General features: G+C 37.2%; 2 protein-coding genes across 7 annotated transcripts; both read right to left on the minus strand.

Annotated features, from left to right (window-relative positions):
• Nucleotides 1-410: 410 nt before the first annotated feature.
• Nucleotides 411-6,762, minus strand: LOC149008626 (CBL-interacting protein kinase 1-like). Of its 5 annotated transcripts, none has more exons than XM_089165925.1 (13): nt 6,503-6,762; nt 6,057-6,137; nt 4,212-4,283; nt 4,003-4,110; nt 3,676-3,756; nt 3,475-3,528; nt 3,252-3,377; nt 2,946-3,158; nt 2,722-2,829; nt 2,426-2,542; nt 1,627-1,689; nt 1,282-1,356; nt 411-1,170 (listed from the first exon to the last, which is right to left on the minus strand). In XM_089165925.1, the coding sequence occupies exons 1-13, from the start codon at nt 6,677-6,679 to the stop codon at nt 1,108-1,110; spliced, it is 1,338 nt and encodes a 445-aa protein (XP_089022051.1). In that variant the 5' UTR covers nt 6,680-6,762; the 3' UTR covers nt 411-1,107. The 5 variants fall into 5 exon arrangements, with proteins under 5 accessions (XP_089022051.1, XP_089022050.1, XP_089022049.1 ...); XM_089165924.1 differs by having other exon boundaries at nt 2,722-2,826; nt 6,057-6,143; XM_089165923.1 differs by having other exon boundaries at nt 6,057-6,143.
• An 8,966-nt stretch (nt 6,763-15,728) lies between these two features.
• On the minus strand, nt 15,729-21,163 carry LOC149008627 (uncharacterized). 2 transcript variants are annotated; one of them, XM_089166741.1, is made up of 3 exons: nt 20,940-21,163; nt 20,041-20,390; nt 15,729-19,947 (listed from the first exon to the last, which is right to left on the minus strand). In XM_089166741.1, the coding sequence occupies exons 2-3, from the start codon at nt 20,385-20,387 to the stop codon at nt 17,925-17,927; spliced, it is 2,370 nt and encodes a 789-aa protein (XP_089022867.1). In that variant the 5' UTR covers nt 20,388-20,390; nt 20,940-21,163; the 3' UTR covers nt 15,729-17,924. The 2 variants fall into 2 exon arrangements, with proteins under 2 accessions (XP_089022867.1, XP_089022866.1); XM_089166740.1 differs by having other exon boundaries at nt 15,730-19,947; nt 20,934-21,163.
• Between the last annotated feature and the right edge of the window lie 1,267 nt (nt 21,164-22,430).

Raw genomic sequence — 22,430 nt, forward strand, 5'->3', positions numbered from 1 at the left:
AGAAAGTAGCTGAGAGACTCCAAGAACTAACAATTTGCCTATTTCTTGGAGAATCTACAACAGAGGGGGTGGGGGAGATAACACAGTCTCGAATAAACATCAAAGTAGATGGCATTCCAAATCATATCACTTGAACGGGATTTAGAGGACCATCTTCGCATGTTACGCTCCCACCAAAGATGGTGAATAGCGGCGGCAAAGACAAGCTTACCCACAAGGTCACAAGCAGAGGTACCGGCAAAGGTTCTCAAGATCCAGTTCCATTTATGTGCAAAACCAAAAGAACGACGGGATCTAGGCCAAATGGATGCAAGGGCGCGGGACCAAACAGAGCGGGAAAGAGGGCAACAGAAAAATAGGTGGTTAATATCCTCTGAACTATTCATGTGCAAATTAGTCGTATGTTAATGACAAGGGAATAGGCATTTTATTAAGATTAAATTATTCACAAGGTACGTTGTAAATGGAAATTAAAGAAAGAGAATAAATTTAAAACAAGAAAAAAAATCGAATCTTAATGTCATAAGAATTTTCCTAACTTATGAAATGACCATATGGGTTCAAGTTATTAAAATTTTAATCACTCAGGTGAATTAATGTGGTCGAAATTGTGTGGACAATTAACCCTTGTGGTGTCGAGCTCATAAGCAAGCATTATGTTTCAACCTAAATAATGTTGAATGTACATTAACACACTTAGGAATGAATATAAATTTGAGTTTGAAAAAAAAAAAGTTTGAAATTTGATATATCATCAATTCGTGATAAGTATAAATTTTTTTTTTGTCCCAAAAAAAAAATTTGTATTAGGCTCTGTATGAAAACATTCTTTGAGACAATAAGAAAATATTTACAAGGAAGGGTGGAGGCTGCCACCAGACCCTATCAAGGAAGAAAATCTGTTAATTATTTTCAGATCTAGAAATAAAAATGAAAATTTACAGAACTGGAAAGGCTCTCAGATTTGATCTTTTATGTACAAAAGAAAAATCCCCAAACAATTTACAGCTAGATGGGTAAAACATTTTAAATTTTCCTATAAACATTCTTTTCTAAAAGGGAAAAGAAATATTTACAGTGTTTGATCTACGCTACAGACTCTGGCATTCACACCTGGGCGGCCAAAATCTCTTGTCTTACGCCTAGCTCGTTCGACAGCTTTAAACACAACTGCATGCACCAACATACACAAACACATTTCAAGAAGACTTTAACTTATGGCCTCCAATCCCCACTCAGATCTTTCCTGCAGTATTAAAGTGAAGGACAAAGCTGACTGACCTGTCTATAAGACAAAGGATCCCCGTATGTTTTTCTCATTTCCACTACATACAGAGTTTTACTTATCTCGAACAGCTGCAGAAGTCCACAAAATGATGTAAGTCTTAAGGACAGGTGAATGATTTGGTAAGACAGTTTGGCTGAAGTAGAAGAGTCCACCCCAGATTGAAGTTGCATGATTCCTAGAATCTAAATCACCAACCCTTACCCATATTGTTGGTCGATGACACATTGAAGAGAAAAGATACATGTCATGACCTAATTCCGCACTGGTAGTGGATTCGGTTGGCTCATATGATACAACAAAACAAAGTACTCAAGTCAAAATTATTAGGTTTCTTTTACCTCTGTGGCAACTGAGAGGCTAAGGGGTCTCTTATGACCTTTGCTCTCCTGCATCGCCTTCAGCTGCAAATCAGCAAGGGAAAGCATATACATAAATAAACCTGCTGATTGAAGTAAAGATGTCTCTAAGATTAACATGTTTTGCAAGTAGCATGTTGGTAAATTCTTCTAAAGGCTTTTCATTTTCTATTAGGGGCCGGGTGAAATCTGAATGCTGTGGATTAAATGCGCAGCACTGAAGTTGAACCGGTCTGTTAGTGCAGGAAGTAGTATGTACCCTTCTTTATATTGGATACAGAAACAGTTTCAATGAGGGGGGAAACAAGGATAAAGAAGCAGTTTACTTGATTCTTTTATTTCTCTACTAAGAATACCCATCTGAAAGGAAGAAGCCTAGGGAAGCATACGGCCACTCATCGTGTGCTGCACAGTTCAAAAACTGTCAAGAGTACCAATTTGGTACAAATTATGGAGGATTCTTTTCATGTGGTTCAACTTCAGTTTTGTGTACTGTCTGTCTCACTTTTAATCATCTGTGAGATGGACGGTCGAGATTTTAATATCGACCTTTGGCAGCAATTCAAGTCTGCCCCCTTCCCATGTATTTTTCCCATTGTCCACATCTGACGGGACACTTAGTTTAATGGGGATCTGATAAATATACCCTTCCAAGTGCCAAATAAATAAGGCGAAGCACAAACATTGCTTCTAGATGGTAAAATAAGAACTTAAGGAGAATTTCTTCCAAATCGAAGACCTGTAACACTCAATAACTGACCAAAATAACTAGATAACAAACCTTTCCATTTCTTTTCTGGACTCGGAATCCCATTTCTGTGACGATATCTTCAATCTTCTCAAGTAAATCTTTTCTTGAATAATTAGACGTAAACATGATCTTTCTTTCTGAGGCCTCCTGCAATAATTTGCATGGAAGAAGACTTCCATCAAACCCTAAACATATCTATCTATAAACAATGCTGATTAGGCCATGCGTATATAATCTCACCTTGAGCTTTGTTAGCCATTTAACACTGACACGAACGAATACTAGAGAAAGACATAATTGAATAGAAAAATGTTTCAAACTCCCACCTCTTGCTCGAAGAAACCAGAGAGATCCAGACAAGAAGACATTCCAATTAGCTGAAAAGCGTTTATTAGGGTGGCTGAACCTGTGTCTTTCTCCACGTCTTCTGTCTTCTTCAGGCAATGAGTTTAAGTTTATTTTAAGTTCAGATGAAGGGGGGGGGGAATTGAAGAAAAAATTATGAAATTTGGGAGAGAGTTTAAGAAAAGAGATGAAGTTAACTTCATACCAGCCCTTGCATAGAGAAAGCTTCAGCATCAATAAAGATGTCTTCCTCCTCATCATAAGGATTAGCAGGGAAGTAATCTTGATTGAACCACTCATTGGCTTTTATCTCTGCCATGGAGATTCTAGTCCGTGGATTAGGGTTAAGCATCCTAATTATCAAGTTTTTAGCACTAGGGGATAGCCATTTGGGTATCTGAATGTCTCCCTTGAATATCTGAACCAACCAAATCAGTGGATTACTATCAAAATGCCTTGTACAACATTAAGTATAGGGAAACCAATTGGATGAAACATAATTCAGGCTTACCTTTTGATAGAGAACAGCAAGGTTTCGATCATCAAAAGGAAGGTACCCTGTAAGAATCACGTATAATATGACCCCACATGACCAAAGATCAGACATGGCACCATCATAACCTCTGTTCGCAAGAACCTACAAATACGATTAGAGATTGTGAGCAGAACCATCACAAAGGCGTAAACCAAAATTCAGAATAGGAATTGAGTCTAGGAATGATGCCAATTGTAACCTCTGGGGCGACATAGTTGGGACTCCCACAAGTTGTATGCAGTAATCCATCATCCTAGTAGAATTCATAACACATTAAGAGAATATAATAAAACAAAAGAGAGGATTCCACCCAAGAAAAAGAAATAAAAGAGAGGAAGGTCAAAGAAAGAAATTATGATGTATTGCTAATGGCTAGATCTGTCGTCTGTAAGAACCATACCCTAAAATGTTGGGGTAAAGCACTGAGGCCAAAATCAGATATCTTTATGTTTCCTTTCGCATCAACAAGAACGTTTTCAGGCTGCCATAAAATATGCAACTACGTTAAATAAGCTTAGAAATGTCTGCACAATGACAGGCTGAAGACTTCATCAGAAGAATCCTTATCCGGAACCTTCACCAAGTCACTACAGCTTGATATATTAATGGCACCCGAATATTAGGTATGAGGCATGAACCCAATTATGATTTTCTGCCATTGAGAGGTGATTCTGGTACAGTTTCTCAATAAGAATGTGCATGAAGATATTTAACAAGAAAGAATCACCTTCAAATCCCGGTGGTAGACACCTTTGTCATGGCAGTAGCTCACACTATCAATTAACTGTTGGAAGAGTCTTCGGCCTTCAGCTTCGTCGAGCCTCCCGTTCAATGACTAAACCAGGGCTTTCACAATGTCATATACCATGAAGTTCGCATTTCAATGTATAAAAAATACCAGAAAATGGAATTCAATCTAAAAGCTATGTCACTTACAATTTTGTCAAATAGTTCACCACCCTTCACATATTCTAAGATCATGTAAATCTTCGTCTTACTTGCCAAAACCTGTTAGTTCAGAAGTTCAGACAAGATGATAAGATTGGCATGATTCACTTGCCATCATTACAAGTACAAGAAGATTCAGAAATAAAAGAATTAACTATGGATAGAGAGATATGTCAATAGAGATTATTTTGACACACATTCCATTATCTGCTTGACGATTATCATCTTTCACTGGCCAGAAAATCTTCTAAGTCATGGAGAAATTTGATTAGTATGATGGAACTGTATTTTCCGTTCCATAGCTGTCAACATGTTGCATTGGTTCCCTAGATGATCCTTCGTTTATTTAGTTCTGTGAACCGGATGGGTTTGGCTTGTAAACGATTTGATCTCAGAATGAACTGTTACTTCTAACTAATCAGCCAAGAAATTCGCAGAAGTAAACCCAGACCCAGGGTGAGCGTGACCCTTGACGGTGCTGGTTAGCAGGTAACTACAAAATTTTAAAAATAAAACAAAAAACAATTTTTTGGGGAACCGACAATTTTACATATATTGGGCGGGGGTTGAGGGCTATTAAACCGAACAGCAAACCATAACCTCTTCATTAAAAGGCATTAGTATTGGTCAATGGGGGTTGTGGTCTTTGATTGTTTTAAAATTTCTTAATAAAACCCTTTTGGCCATATTTTTTGGTAGTATGGCCTTTCTAAATTTCTCCATTTCCAATGTGAAATACTAACATCGAACTTTGGCCCCCTAGGAGAAATTTTGAAGGTAAGAATAACGAATAGAAAAATCAATGTAAGCCCCCAATATTGATTTCTAGTTCTACACTTCTACCCTTATTTTTTTGGGAATTTGTAGCTCAATCATTATCGACTAAGCAACTCTTCCATGGTGGCTCCACCCTTATCATCAATTGAGCTAACCCTTGATTGTAAAATAGAATACTTGACTTCTCTCATCATAGAGATGACATCCCTACAAGTCTGAATCATATATCTGACAAGGGGACAAGGGAAAGATACGTGCTCCGCCACAATAGGAGTAGACTGGGTCCCATCTCTGAATTATTTTGTCAATATTTAGTGATAGATCTCACCCATACATTCACGGCAAGGTGATCCATAAATCATTCTACAAGTGGGATGTGTGCATCTCTCCTTTTCCATCATGACCCACAAATACGTCACCTGAAATGTCTATGCTCATCATCAACTGGTTTAAAAAAAAAAATGTCTATGGTCATCTCAGAATCAAATTAAACATGGACAGCAACCTCCCACATTGAGTCGTAACTCGTAAAACCAAAAATCTTCAGGTCCGGTGTGTGATATTTTCGGTTGGTAAGGAGAGAGAAGAAAAATAAGAAAGCCAGATATCCAAATCATGTCAACCACGTTGCTCCAAAGAGTAAGGCGATTGGCAACCGAACCGCTTACCACGTCAAATGCTTTCCTTGTCACCTTCCTTCCTTCCATCACACGCACACGCCGTAAAGGCCATTCTTGAGGCGCAGAACAAAAGAGGTTACAGATTTGGATTTTTCACGGAGAAAATGGTGGCCTGCAACGCCAAAAGTAGAGAGTTTTGTTTTTGGCTGGCTATTAATTCTTCCCTTGTCGCCGTTGTTTTGTATTATTAAACGAATTCAATTATCTAATTTGACTTGAAAGTTCTCCAGATAGATAGAGAAGGAGGAACAAATTAAGAATTTTGGATTTAGGTTTGTGTTTTCCAGGAAACTTCCTAGCATAGCTAGAGATCAATCGCAGAACAGAAATGCAGCGGAAGAGACAAAATACGATAAATGACCGGTAAGACACATACCTCATGCAATCTGACCACATTCGGATGTTTCAGGAGTTTGAGGGTGCCGATTTCTCTCTTTATCTGTGATGATCGACGGAGCTGCAACTAGTCAAGTAAAGAAATGCAGGCGAACAACATTGTAACCACCGTAATAATAAACACAAAGTGAAAAAGGCGATCAACAGAATAATGGATATGTTTTGTTACGAACTTGAATTAGAAATTGAAAAACTGAACAACTTCCTTCTCTGTTTCACCGAAAACGAATTTCCAGGAAATCATCAGACATTTCAAATATTCATCTAAAACAGCGGTGTAACTGTAGAATTGAATAAGCAAGAAATGCAGGGGAAAAGCGGCACGGAAATCCAACAATTATATGAAATAAAACGCAGAGCAGAATGAAGAATATGAAAATGAAGAATTGAGAAGCGCAGAAAGCGAAAAAAGAGAAAGAGACGAACCTGATCGCTGATTTTGAGATCTAGGATCTTTCTTTTGTCCAGGATCTTGACGGCAAAAGCTTGGCCAGAATCGACGTGAGTGGCGAATTTGACCTTTCCGAAATTCCCCTTTCCAAGAGTTCTTCCGAGCTCGTACTTTCCCAGTCGCATTTTCCTTAACTGCAGCTCCCTCACCATGAAAGCTTAACAAGGTGCTCCTTCGTCCCGTGACGAGAGAGTTGCAGAAATGAAACTGAAATCTTACGAGGGGACGAGACGACGAAGAAGAAGAAACCGCTGGCCTCTCCCTTTTATCCACGCTTTTTCTTGATTTGGTGTGCACGAAATCTGCAGGGTAGTGGGGCCCAACAGTAACTCACAACGAGACGTGAGTGCAATTGTGTAATTAATTATAAAGTTTTTTTTACCGGAGGTTTATAATAAACTAAAATTGGGTCTCTTAATACAATATATTACGTGGGAGTCCAACAACATTAACCCTCGTTAAGTATATTTCAATTTCAATCGTAAAAAGAACAAAGTGCCTTTTAGATTATTTAATACATTATATTAATATATAATTTTAAAAAAAAAATTAATCATTAAGCATTAATTATATAGTTAAAAAATATAGAATAAAAGAAATTTATAATAACACAATGTATTAAATAACTTGAAGGACATTTTGGTCTATCAACATTTGAAATTTGAATATACTTAACGAGGACCAACTATGTTAGTTTAGTTAGGACCCATACGTAATATATTACATTCAGATGACCCAATATTAGTTTGTGGTTCACTAAAAGGACCCACACATAAAATACTCTAAAAATAGTCATATGCTATTTCGGAAAAGTCAGATATATACTAATATTTTAATCTAATCCTCAGATGACTTGGCTGTTTTGCAATTTTATCCACAATAAACAAATGTGGTATACATTTGTTAAATATATATAGCTGCTATTTTGTTTTGAAAAAAAAAATGATTTGGCCGTTTTGCAATTTTATCCACATTTATCATTGAATTTGACCAGGTAAGATTACATTCTTCATCGCAAATGTATCCCTGATTGGCATTTTGCTAGGCTGGTGAGTTTGACATGGCAGCGTTCGTGTTGTCTATGTAGATTTATTATATTTTAATTCCATAAAAGACTAATTTGGTTCAAATGACAAATAAGACGGTTTATTTTACTGAAGTTGGGTATTACGTATACATATTCTTTTGTGCGACTGAGATTTAATGGAGTTTACATAACGTCCATCCAACCCTAAACACCATAGACACTACCATCTCATGACATACTAGCCTAATAAAAATGTGTGCCTTTAACCCCACGACTCAGGAGATGATGATGAGAGGATGATAAATCACGAATGTTAAATGAAAGATCTCATAATATAATCATGAAATATCTCACATTCTTTTTTTGGTAGTAGAATTTCTCACAATTCCTTTTAAGAAATTGAACAATATTGATGCAATGTTGGAAAAATAAAACCTGGCGTAATCAGGAGTAAGAGATAATAATGAAACAGCTGAAGCTTCTAGGCACATTATTATATTGTTGTCCTTAAGACGTAATTCGCCCCTCACGGAAGGTGCTATGAGGTACCAGCGAACAGTCTCCCAAGATACAAAGAAGCCCAAACTCAAGATTGTTTCCCGAGTTTTGCAAAGCACAAGACAAAACTCGGAACGAGAGAGAAAACTTCGGATTTTCTTCTCTACTGCTATTGAGAAACTAGAGGGGATTTATAGGCATTGAGGTGCATCTACTGAACAGTTCATGACTCTGTTCGTATGGGTGCACCTCTCTGTAGGGATACAAATGCCAACGTTCAGATCTAAGCCGTTGGATCGTTCGGTCGCACGATCTAACGGTCCAGATTGAACCATCAAGATTACATTTATGGATCTACTTCCATCGCCCTAGATTTGCCGTTGATCAAAATAGACGGTTCAGATCTGATCTCGCTCGAAGCGTGCTAAGTGCGTGCGCCAAAAACGCCTAAACTGCCCACGTCGCGCGTGCGTGCTCGGACGGTACACCGTCCTCGCTCGTACACTGCACACGCATTGGCATGTCTTTTGATATAAAACAAAGTTAATAGGCAGTACCTATTAATTAACTTGGATTCCGACATCTCGGTTTCCAATGTGGGATTATATAACACACTTTCCTAAAATAAACAAAGGAAAGTTTCCGCACTTATAAATCCAATTTTAAATGAAACGTTTATTATTTTATTATATTAAAAATAATACAACATGTGTCATATCTGATGACTGTAAAATAGCAATTCTACGTTTAGATAGGCTCCATAGACCTTTCTCAGAAGATTAGGTATGCCCCATCTATTCAATAATGAAATAACCCTTAACAAAGAAAAAAAAATAGAGGGGAGGAGAGAGAGAGACTGCAAGTGGTACTGGTGAATGGCTCTATCAACCGAAGGACCCTAGGGTCGGCTATTTTTAGAGAACTCCCCTAAATATCAAAAAAGAAAAAATAGAAAATTTTGCCAACCCCAGTTTCCAAGGCTTTGGCTTGACTAATCCGGTGTTGGACCCGAGTCGCACACCTAGCTATGGTGGGTGAGTCTCCCAACAAGAATTTTTTACATCCACAAGGTTTCGATATCGGAACTTTACTTAAGCGGACCAAGCTGCTTACCACTTGGACCAACCTCGTTGGTTTTTTGTGCAACTCTCTACTGAACATAGCAGTGCACTCTTTATACAAAAAAAAAAATGTGACGTTAAAAGTTCAATTTTAAAATTTAAAATAAAATTTTAATTCTTTTGTTTTCTTGGCCTTTTATTTTATATATATATGTACATTGCTGTGCTGTTCAGGTATGTTAGTAAGGTTGAGATTTTTTTCACGGATTTCTTAGCTGTTAGGGCATCCAAGCTTAGAATGTTTATCTTCAAACTTTTATTTTGAATCCTTCTCATTTGTGGATTAATGTAATATTTTAATTTTCTGACAAAAGAAATATTGTTCTATTCTTATGTATACCACAGAAACATCAAACCCATGACCTCTTCGCTAAAAGAACCCGTCATTACCAAAATGAGCAAACCCTTCAATTATTGAATGAATTATTTTATCTTCAACCTACAAAGCAACACAACAACACGAGATCTAATTAATGGGATCACGCAAGTTACAGTTCACGAAAGAAACACAATTGAAAGGTAATTTGGGTCCTCCGTTTCCGTATTTAGCGTCTTGGACAGTTAAAAAAGTGGTATTAAAACTGGTTTGACACGTTATCTCCGTTACACGCTGCTTTTCATAATAATAATAATAATAATATTAATCATGGAAGTGACATGTGATTTCATGTATGCTGCTTTCAATGGCTGGCTACATTATCATGATTGGTTTTTTATTTTTTTTCAAAAGAAAAATTAATCATGAGTGATCACGTTGTATATTTGTATCTTAAGATATTTTCTTTATGTCAAATATCAAAATCAATGGTCATTTTAGATGCTGGACTTGGCGATATGACCATTAATTAGTACAACCAAAATTTATGATTGAGTGTCATGCTACCTCCACCATGGGCATGGGAAGACGTCATACTCATACCTCAACTCATTTTTTAAGCCACAACTTTGAGTTTGGATCCTTTACTGATAGAGAAATAAGCAATTTTCATACTTTTCCACGTATAATAAGGATGAGGTTGACCTCTAAATGCTAACTGTTCTGGATAAAATATTATTGAATTGGGTTTAGTCTTTGACCCTACGATCGAGTTCGGCCATCATGGTCGAGTTCAGTCATCATAGTTAGGTTAGGTCATTATGCGGGTTCGGACATCCGGTCGGATTCGGGCATCTGGGTGGCTCATTAGAGCATGATGAGGAACCCTGCGATTCCAAGAATAAGTACGATCCCGAGAAATTCGGGATATGTGATTGAGTTATATATGATTATAATTACCCTAAGGAGTGGACAAACGTGTTAATCATGGAAACCGTTTTCACCCTCGAGAAAATGGGAGAAACCCTACAATCGGACGACCACAAAAAAAGATCATGAACGAATTTGATGGTTGAGAGTGAAAGGTAAACCCAGTATAATGTAGCAATAACAATAACGGGGAGGTAACTGAATTATTCTTCTTCTATTCTATCTCTCAATTAAGCTCTGCAACTCGCCAGAGCTCTGTGGTGTTCCAACTACTAACTTAGCCTTTGGAGGTGGCCTCCCGACCCTAGGGTCGAGCCACTCCTAACTTTGTTTTGCAGGTCACTCTCCAAGATCTCAAGGCTGAGCAGATTTTTGGACGCCATCACTAACAAATCAAATCAAAGATGGAATTGTCAATTAGCATCATGTGGGCTCCACCCATATTATATAATATAAATATGTGAGGGAAGTGCATACATGTACACCTGTAAACAAATTAGATTTGGCTCAAATACACTAGTATCCGGATCCAAATCCGACACAAATTCAAATTCAGAACTTTATCCGATATTAGATAATAATCCAATCCGATAAATTATCCGATTATTGATAGGTGATTGTCACTTTTTTTATTTTTTATTTTCGATTACCGATTATCTATTTTTGAATCCGATTATTAGCTTCTTTTTTTGAGGAAAATGTTTAATACTTTACTCTAACTTGATAATTTCTAAATTTCAATTATCCAATTACTGATTACCGGTTTTCGAATCTTGAGTGTAATCATTTTCAAAGAAAAAAATGTTGAATACTTAACTCTATCTGATAAATTTTTATCCGGATATTATCCAATCTGATAAGAAATTATCTGAATTTGAATCCGGTTGTTTAGTAAACAGATACGAATATTTTCCTGTAAGAAATATTCCTAATACGAACACCCTTAAATGAATACAAATGCGAACTCGGAGGCGGATTTCAGTTATTCATTTATAGGTCTACTTCTACCTGTCATCAAAACTCACTTCAAGTCTCCCCCATGGTTCCTAAAACAAATACACACCACCTCTTTCCCACGATTGTAGGTAACATTATATACTTATATTTAAACTAAGTTGTTAGTTGCATTCAAGTTTAATTTAGTTTTCTTTCTTATATTGAAGAATATTGAGAGAAGACAAATAATGTTATCACTCCCTTAAAACATGTTTATTGCTCTAACCATCAAATTCGGAAGGAAGTGGCATTCAACTCCCTTTGTAATTTAAAATTTCTCCTAAGAAGATTAGTTGAAAATTGAAATTTGATTTTCATCATATGGAAAACACATGACCATATTGAATTAGGCCATAACTAATTTTTATTCACCAGTTCTTTTTGCAGGAATGAGAAGGTCGCAGGAGAAGACATGGACATGGACCTATTTGATTACAAGGTTACCAGAGTGGTAGATAGTTAAGAGATTGGGTCAGGTTGTTAGATCAAACATGTACATGTAGTTTTTTTTTTTTTGGTAAACAATATTCTAATTCATAACAGGCAGGGAGTGGGGCGGAACATAGCTCCACCAACCATTCAGCGGAAATCAGCAATTCTTTTGGGCCCGAAACCGAAAGGGCCTTCCTGGTTAAGAGATCTGCAATTACATTAGAACTCCTAGGGATATAGACAAGGATACAATGCACAAAGTTATCCATTAAGTAACGGATATTTTGGATCAAGAGCTACAATATCATCAGGGGCTGAATCTCGCCATCAAGATATCTGATGATCTGCTTGCAGTCTGATTCAATTAGGATTGATTCGTATCCACATGTAAGTGCATCCAATAGACCTGTTCGAAAAGCAATAATTTCTCCTTCTTCAGTAGAATTATAAATTCCGAGTAACAATATCCACCAAAGTCTCTACTCTCTTTAAAAATAAGGCAAACTATCCTACATTTCTTCTACTTGCCAGGGGGACCCATAGTGGGAATGGGTTGCCATGGTCCCACCCCTGATTTTAAAAAAAAAATTATATTATTCTTTTAATTTTTAATTTTTATATTAATTTTCTTAATTTGTTTTTCTCACATGTGAAATATCATTATTTGTACCCTTCAATATTGAGAATAATTTTTAAAAGTAGAATAATGGGTATAAATGTCATTCTCTAATTAAAAATTAACTCCTCAATCCCTATTAATTCTCTCATGTCTTCTCTTTCTATAAATGTGGATTAAAGAAAATTTTTGGAAAAAACCCTTATTAAGTATTCAAAATGTATTTCCTAATTAGAAACCAACTCTTGAATCCGTATTTATTCTTTTCTATCTCTTCATTCATCTCTTCTTCTTTTTTTTTTTCCTTCCAATTTATTATCTTTCCTTTCTATAAACGTGGTTAAGAAAATTTTGGAAAAAAATCTTCTCCACAATTGGGTATTCATTTCCTTTCTCAATTTATTTATTGTTTCTCTTCTTTTTTTTTTTTTTTTTCATTTGTTTGGTTATTTTATATTCTCTATTTCTTTATTTCTTTTGTACTTTTTGTTATTTGATCGATATTATATTGTAAATAAAATGTCTATAGTTAGATTAGTCACCATTGGTTTGCATCTAACTTTTTTGGGTTGATGTCATGTTAATATATTTTTTTTGTATTATTACTTTAATTTAATTATATTTTGTCCAAAAAAAATATCATTATCAATAATTTACTTACTTTTTTCAAATATGTGTGGGCCCCACAAAATATGCGTGAGCTTATTTCTTAATATAATAAAATAATTCATAAGTGGGACCTCCAATGGGTCTTATAAGGGTTCACACTGCAAAAAAACATTAGTGTTTCTTCAACGGGAAGGTTATGTAGACTTTTATTTTTTGGCCCCCAATGTTGAATCTGGTTCCGCCCCTCTTGCTTATCTTTATGATTTTTTCAGATTCCAGATTTCCAAATTTCGTGTTTTGACTGCCATGACCTGATTGCTTGGCCTCTGCGTTAGAGGCTCCAAATGATTAGCTTCTAGGGTATTTTTTTCTTTTTTTGGGTCAGCTAGGATATCACAAGACGAAATAGACTGAAAAATAGGAAAAAATATCCACTACTCCTTACACCCAACTTGATTGTATCACAATCTATCTGACAAGGCTCTTGGCCCTACCTATTGTCGAGTGGACAGAACGACAATTTTTTGGGGTAGGAGCAGTTCAACTTCAGTATTGCGCATTAAATACGCAATACTGGGATGCCAACAGTCGAGATCAAAATCTCCACCGACATTTCGATCTTGACTGTCTGTCTCGCTTTCAACCTCCTACGAGACGGATGATCGAGATTTCGATCTCGTCCGTTGACAACAGATATTGCGTATTAAATGCACAACATTCAGGTCATGCCCGTATAGGAAAGCAAAGGAATAGAGGTTCTGCACTCGAAAAACAATCTTTATTTTGACTAATATCAATTGTGGCAACTTATTTTTGAATCAACAATGTGTCTATGTCTTAATTTTTCAAAAGAAAATTTTTTATTCCCATTCTTTTTTTCTTTTTTTCTTTTTTTCTTTTTTTTTGTACAAAGGGACTTTATTAATAATATCCGCTACTCCTTACACCCAACTTGATTGTCTCACAATCCATCTGACAAGGCTCTTGGACCTACCTATTGTCGGGTGGGCAGTAAGACAATTTTTTGGGGGTAGGAGCAGTTCAACTTCAGTATTGCGCATTAAATACGCAATACTGGGATGCCAACAGTCGAGATCGAAATCTCCACCAACATTTCGATCTCAACTATCTGTCTCGACTCTCGCTTTCAAACCGCCTGTGAGATGGATGATCGAGATTTCAATCTCGACCGTTGACAGCAGATGTTGCGTATTAAATGCACAACATTCAGGTCATGCCAGTATAGAAAAAACAAAAGAATAGAGGTTCTGGACTCGAAAAACAATTATAATTTTGACTAGTATCAATTGTTGCAACTTATTTTTGAATCAACTATGTGAAAATCTTAATTTCTCAAAAGAAATTTTTTTATTCCCATTCATTTAACCATAGAATAATGAAGAATTGCTCTTGCAAGAAGATCTACTACGTCTCCTTCCAATTTCAATGATCAATATTTGTCAATACAAGTCGATTCAACCATAATCAAAATGATGAAATTGATGAAATCCTGGCTTTCGTGAGCACATCAGTGTGACATTTATGTTTGATTATTCAACTTGCTTATTGCAAACCCTTTCCCTGAAGTAACTTCTATATGATGTTAACGAGGTCAATCACCAGCAGCCTCATATCTTCATTTTTTTCCAAACAAAAACGAAAAATAGACATCACAATCACGTTGACCGTTCTTAGACATTTAAATCATTTATGGTTTCAGCCAGCCGGCAACCAAATCTTGAATGGCAAGAAAGCTCTCTTTGGATGTACACCTTTAAAGGGATGCCCTAAATCCGCCTTTCGTATTTGTATTTGTTTAATGGTGTTTGAATCTAGAATTTTCTTATGAAAAATATTCATATATGTCCGGTAAGTAATTGGATTCGAATTTGTTTAACGAATTGAAAAGTATCCGGATAAAAGTTAATCCGATTAGAGTTAAATATTAAACATTTTTTTCCTTTGAAAATGGCTGATAATCTATGTTATGGACAACCCATATTGGACCATTCTGGGTTGACCAGAGCCGAATCAGGTCAACCAGTCATTGATCGGGCCACAAACGAACTGGTGAGCTACATGTCCCTTACGAGATGGAACCAACTAGGGATACTAAGTTAGGAAGTTCGAATTGCCTTTAGAAATCTAGATTGGACTCTACAACCACAACATGAGTTAAACTCTCTCCCTCTATCGATAAGCCTATCTCTAGGAAGTTGGCAACGATCATAGAGTTCCATTCAAACTCCATTAGTGCACGGTTAAGGTAACCTCCCCTAAGATCTATAAATACCCACACCTTCTTCATTAACAAGAGAGGGATTCCAGTGCTTTTGCAGGTTTACTTATTCATGCAGTCAAACAGGATTTTTACAACAACAATTGGATTCGACAACTGGAAAGGTGGATATTAAAGATTATTTGATTAAAGTATTAAACTTTTTTTTTCTTTTCTATTATAAGGACTGAAAATTGGATTTAGAAACTAGTACTCCGACAACAACCAGAGAATACAATTTTTTTTTTAATAAGAATAACAATTAACAATCAATAATTAGATAGTTTATCAAATTTGATTATTATTGAATATCCAATAAAGTTCTGGATTCAAATTCGGATACCTTTTGCAAATTTCAACCGGACATCAGATTAGGACAGTAGGTTTGCTTATCAAATTCAAATTCGGATAATGGTATATCCAATTTAAATTCAATCCGTTAATAAGTTCACTTAGGAAAAAAAATCATCTGTTATACACATCAGTACATTTTTGTACCAAATAATTGGCTGAGACTAAAAGTTTAATTTTAAATTTAAAATATCCTCAATAGTCTTGTATTTACTTTATTTTCTCACTCAATCATTTGGTATATATGTGGACTGCTGTGCACAACAGATGATATTTTCCCATTTACTTACACCCCACCAGAGGATATTTTCCCGTTTACTTACAGTGAATAAAATGGCACTTGAATTTCCCCCAGGATGTGCTGAATCCAGACAACCAAATTTCATCTTTTTTTCAAATTACGAATACAAAAGAAGAGAAGCGCCGCAACTTTTGGAACTGATGTACAGTAACAAATTTGAATCAAGAACTATTTCATCATGAAGATAAAAATAATACAGACGTAGTCATCGATAAAGACAGGATTTAGAAAATGACTAAAACATATCTTGGCAGAGACCACCGAAACTAAGAACTTGAAACTCAAATACAAATAAAAGCCTCTAGGGTTTCAGGAAAATTCAGAATCAGCTGTGGATCACTTTTGATCACAGAAATCAATCATCAGGCAGCTTTATTTCTCAACGGTGAAAACCGTGAAATTAACTAGAGCAGGGTTCGACTCGTTGGAATATCAACACAATAGTTTTACCATGTTCATTTTCCATCAAAAATACCAATTCAGAGCCAATAGTGAATAGCAGCCCAAGCATCTGCATAACACCCACAACACTGGTGCAATCATGGCTGCAGTTTGCCCCCAGGAAACTGAGGTTGCCTCGCATGTAAGTGTTAGAACCCTATGGATAATCTCAACGAATACCTGGTGATATAATAGCTTACTACAACCTTGCACAATAAATTACAGACTAGAAAAACAATGCGAGGTTAAAAATGATGTAAACCACTCACTTAGATGAAATAACAAAGTGTACCGACCAACTGAAAATCACACAGCTGTATAGAGGATTTCCATCAAGCCTAAGAGATTGATTTTAATTGGCAAAAGGTAAACTGAAAGAATAGACAAAAACCCCACAACAAAATGAGCAAAAAAGCCATGTGTAACACAACTTCGATGAGTAAGCAACACAAGCTAATGCAATAAAAAAAGAATTCATGCTTTAACTTGAATTCCTTGAATTTTCCTTTTTCTGAAATTGATCTTTGAATTTTGATTATAGTAACTCTGTTCTTTAATTAGTGGTACAGCTAAAATTGTCCAAATGGGTCAACTGGCCCTTAGAAGACTTTATTTTGTTCCATGCTTGGGCTCTGTAGGCTTTAGGCTTCTTATTCTATTTAGAATTTCTTGAGGGCAAGGAGAATAAAAGGCTTGGGGTTTCAGGAATTGACTAAGGTTGAAGGGAAAACTAGAAATTAAAGGGGAAAGAAAGAGGAGGAATGCTTGGACTGCAGGAGTACCCAACTCTGCTGATATAATCATTAAAAAGCAATTTGCAGGGGTGATGATAGAAGACTGGTTCCACGGTCAGTTTAAGGGGCTGGACTTTAAACACCAAGACTATGTCTAAATTTCAAACACAAGACAGGAATCACATTTTTTGAAGGAAGAGAGGGGGGGGGGCACAGACATACATTTTAGATTCCTTCCGATGGTCTGGATAACTATTTATGCCATATGGTCTTTGAATAAGTCATAATGAGTGCCATTACAACAGTAGTATCGTGAAAGCAAAAATTCACCAAACTGTTATTTTGTTAACTAGGAAACAACGTAAATGCAGCATGCAGAGCAAACAGAAAAGTATACTGCAAAGAGACAGCGGAGAAGCAAGGCATATAGATAGTTCTACTTATGGTGACAAAATCCACAATAAACAGTACCATCATTTGTTGTCTGTATATATTTCTGTCCAGGAGTGTAGCTCCTCTACCATTTACCTTGTATCTGTACGTCTTTTCCTCCTGTAAAATAATATCTCGGTGCCAACCCCCAATCCCCCCCCCCCCAAAAAAAAAAAAAAAAGAAGAATTAATGAAGACTGGGTCTCCCACAAATGTGTAAGCTATGCTTCCGGACAGAAAGTGTCTTCCTACAAAGTCAACACAATTGCAGAACAATAAAGCCTTGAAATTATGTACTTACAAAGTCTGACACTCCTACGAGGACTCCTTGCATGTTGTCTTATTATGACCAATAGCCTTGCATTTACTACACTGGAGTTGTCGTTTGACTACCTCCTTCAATCCAGATTGCTTATTCTTTGGCCGGCCTGGAGGTCGACGCGTGGGAGGAGGTGTTACTGTAACTATGGAATTGGCTGATTCTTTCAGCATGAGCCTGTCTATGTTTGAAATTGGATGTATAGACTCTGTATAAGTTAATCGATAACTTTCAGCTGTGAAATAGCGAGAGCAATAATCATATGGGCTCCGACCAGTGCATCCAAGAACAGTAATAGCATGTGAGCATGGCAAACCTGTAATTTGCCATTCTTTGCAACTACAGTCCCAGTGATCAATATCAACAACTTCTATGGAATCACCACGAACCTGAAATGTGTTATTATCACTTGAGAAAATAACTTCAAGGGAACGTGCTTTTATTGTCTCTTTTTGTAGCTTTTCCTCCATTGATGGAGTTAACCTTGTCAACCATTGATTGGATTCCACCCTACGTGTGTAGATCAACTCCATCATCTTACCACGTATCACATCCACCATCTGTGTTATTGGTAAATCGTTTGCCTCCGAAACCCAGCTGTAGAACATTTCCCCAAAGTTTGCTGTCATATGATTATATCGTGCACCACCAAATAATGTGTTTGCCCAATGTTCAGGTTCACTTTGTATAATCCAGTCATAAGCTTCCGGCGAAATACTTTTGATGCTCTCTGAGCATCTCTGAAATCCTTCGAGCTTGGGTGCATAGGCAGCAGAATAAAGATCAGCAACCATGAGACGCATCACTTCATGAGAAAACTTCCCTTTTAAGTCTCTCTTAAACTTCTCAGAAAGGTAACGAAGACAATAACCATGATATGCGTTCTCAAATATCTCAGCTAAAGATTCCTTCAACCCCTTTTGTCTATCTGCTACAAATGTTATGGATCGAGAAGTTGTAACAGAAGATTTTAATTCAAATAAGAACCAATGCCAATTCTCCTCTGTCTCAACATCCACAACAGCAAATGCAACTGGAAAAACACCATCATTCCCATCCACTGCTGTTGCAGCCAACAAAGTTCCTTGGTATTTTGAGTTTAAAGGTGTACTGTCAAGGAACAGGAGAGGACAGCACCCCTGTTGGAAACCAGACAAAGAGGCATGGAATGAAATAAAAAGACGATGAAAGCTTGAGTCCTCCTTGGTTGCAAATGTAGCAAAACTACCAGGATTTGTCTCCCTTATCTTCTCACAGAAGAATGGTAATTGACTGTAAGCATCTTTATATGAACCCTGAAGCTGTTCCTTTGCAATCTCCTTCCCACGCCATGCTTGAGAATAGTTCAGATGAATCCCGTATTCTCTACGAATGTCCTCAACAATATCCTTGGGCTTGTAATTTGGGAACTCTTTCAGCTTCTCCTTTATGATACTTGCTACCCAACTCCTTGTTGCCCGATACCCAGCAGACACAACACCCCCTTCACATGTATGTGTTGGGGTCATCTTCTTAATACAAAATAACTGGGTGGTTGAGAGCCTTGATGCATGTATCCGCCATGGACAATCTTCTGCTTTGCACATTACGGTTACTCGGTGAGGATCATTCTTCTTGAACCTGTAGGCAAAGCCATGTGCAATAGAATATTTGTGCAAAGCATCACGGAATTCTTGGACATTATTAAAGCGTTGGTCAACACCAGCTATGGCATTTTGCCATGCTTTTGAATCTTTATGATTCTTTCCATCATTAGAAACAACGGAAATGGCAAGAGGAGTAACAATAGGTATTTTGCTAGGAGAGTCAGCATCAGCTTTTACAACATCTAGATTGGTGCCATTTGGGGCATTGACAACCACATCCATGGGGGCAACAGCATCCACAGAGGCACTGACAACTACATCCGCAGGGGCACTGACAACTGCATCCGCAGGGGCACTGACAACTATATCCATGGGGGCATCAACAGGAGCATCTTCCATAACCACTGCTTCAGAGAAAGTGGTCCTGCTTGACCTGCATGATCAATGTATAAATGAGTTATGTCAAGCTACAAGCCACAATACACAAACAAAGGGTAAAAGTAAGTGGAGGTTCATGAAAAACTACCTGCTGGCAGGCATGTTAGAAACATCATGGTTTACAGTATCTCCTGGCATGACATAGACATCCACAGTAGTAGAGTCCCCCTGGAAACTGATCATGCGCTTCAGGTCTTTATCATTGGAAACAGAAATGAGAGTCTTCCTGTTTCCTGGGAGGAAGTACTTGATAGACATGGAACCAGTGTTAAAGTTCCACATTTCAGCTATTTCCTGTTTGAAGTCATTAAATTGTGTTTCCTGACCAATATCAATGGCATGAGCCTCTCCTCCAGTGTATGATAACAAACCATCTTTGTTGGACACAAACTCACCACCCGATTGACAAATAGCAATAATCGTCTTCCCAGCCATGGCCTATCAGATACAAAAAATATGAATGCACAAATTTATTCAGATACAATTCTACGAATTGATATAGAACACGAATCGTGATAAGCTAAACAAGGACCAATTCGAAATCAAATCCAGGTATTGCCATAATAAATTCAAAATGTCAAACGATCAGAAACCCACTATAATGAAAACCCTAATTGACAAACACGTTCAAAACGTCTTGTAACTCGCAAAAACAAAAGACAATATTTTGAGGCAAGCTATAAACGTTGGTACTCCAGAGGAAAGGGAGAAAATTAGGAACATGTGAAAGAGAAAACAAAAATAATTCAGCTTATAGAGAGTGATAGAAAACCTCAGTAATCGCAGTTAACTCTCTGGTTATAACATCAATTAACAACTGAAACAAATGAAACCCTAACAATAAAATAACCGGAATAGGTACATCGCCGCATGAAAGCCTTATTTCAGTTTTTAACTTTCTAACAATAATAATTGCAATGGCTGCAATTCAAACTAAACCCTAGAGCACCAGAAAGAGAGAAGATGAAGATGGAAACTTACAGGTACCTTGAGGTGAGATTAGTAAAGGGTCATTATTCTTCTTTCTCCCGTCGCTCCGGTTTCTTTTTCGTTCGTCTGCCAAATCAGACAATGTGGGTGACAGGTGAGTCGGAATCGCAAATCGCACGATCGCTCACTTCGACGACGGAGGACGGACAATATTGGGGATTTGAGGGGCGAAAAGAAAAAGGGATATAGGGGTGGGTGCCAGAGGCATTGACGTTTCTTCCTCTAATTATCGTACACCGTTGGATCAGCATCTGATGGCTCTCCAGTATGCAGGTTTGATATAAAAATAGCGAAACGAGGGGGCAAATGAAAATTACTTTAAAAAAAAATTAAATATAAATTAAAAGCGGCTCCCTACAAGAGTTGGGATCCTCTACCCTCGATTTTGCTTTTCTCGCCCACCCCTTTCTACCACGTATTTAGGAGGAGTTTGTGACCATTCTGTTCATGTTTTCCGTCAAAAAGAACTCATAAGATGAAGATTCAAAGAAAGGGGGTGGAGATTGGGGTTGAAATCCTCGGCGGCGCCATTCGTAGTGACCATTCGCTGCATGGCAACCAAAAGATCGCAGCTGTTGGTTGATTTATATCATGATTTCTCAGTAAACCATGTTAAAATGAACCCCATTTGGACTCCAAACCGGATTAAACAAACAAAACAACAATACTTTGTTCCCCCCTCCCCGGTGACTCACTTTGGAAGGAATAAAGAACTGAAGAGTTATTTGCAAGGCGTCCACTTAAGTGGGCGGCGGCTGGCTTATAATTCGTGATTACCCACTTAAGTGGGTTAAATTGTATGGCGCCCACTTTTGCGATTGTGTAAAATTTCAAGTCATCCACTCTTGACGATCAAAGGTTTAATTGTTACATTTGTTGTTCAAGTGACTCGTATACCCTTCTATGCGTAAAAATACCAAAATAGCCTCAAATAAGTTTTCCTCCTATCTTGTTCCCTAGGTGGGTGAAGGGATCCATCTTCTTCCTATATCTCGTGGAAACCCCATGACCACCCCTCCCCTTCACCCATATATTAAGTGACTTTTCTTTTTGGTTTTTTCATTTAGGAGATCTAGGGTTTTGGTTTGGCTCCAAGACAACCAAATCGAAACCAGGGGAGAAGGAGAAGAAAGAAGAGAATGAACCAAATCAAAACCGAGGGAGGGGTGATTTTTTAGGATACGTTGTCTTAGTTTTTATCATCACTTTTTAGGACCCTAATTTTTCATTTTTTCGTCTCATACTTCGACTCTTTGGCAGATTGTTGGGGTTGCAGCAAGCATTAGCGACTCCTCTATTACCCAACTTCGATCCAAACCTTGAGCAAAAGAGAAAAAAGTATAGCAATGACATACGCCATTAATAATACGAATTCCTCCACAAAAATTGCAAATCAAAAGAAACCCTAAACCGATTCAAAAACCATAAAATTTTGAAACCCAATGAATGTTGTGCAGATTGTAAGGCTTAAGAGATGAACTAGCATTT

Source organism: Hakea prostrata, chromosome 8, assembly GCF_041222555.1.
Source record: "Hakea prostrata isolate BN-2017 chromosome 8, UWA_Hpros_2, whole genome shotgun sequence".
NCBI classification, from domain to species: domain Eukaryota; kingdom Viridiplantae; phylum Streptophyta; class Magnoliopsida; order Proteales; family Proteaceae; genus Hakea; species Hakea prostrata.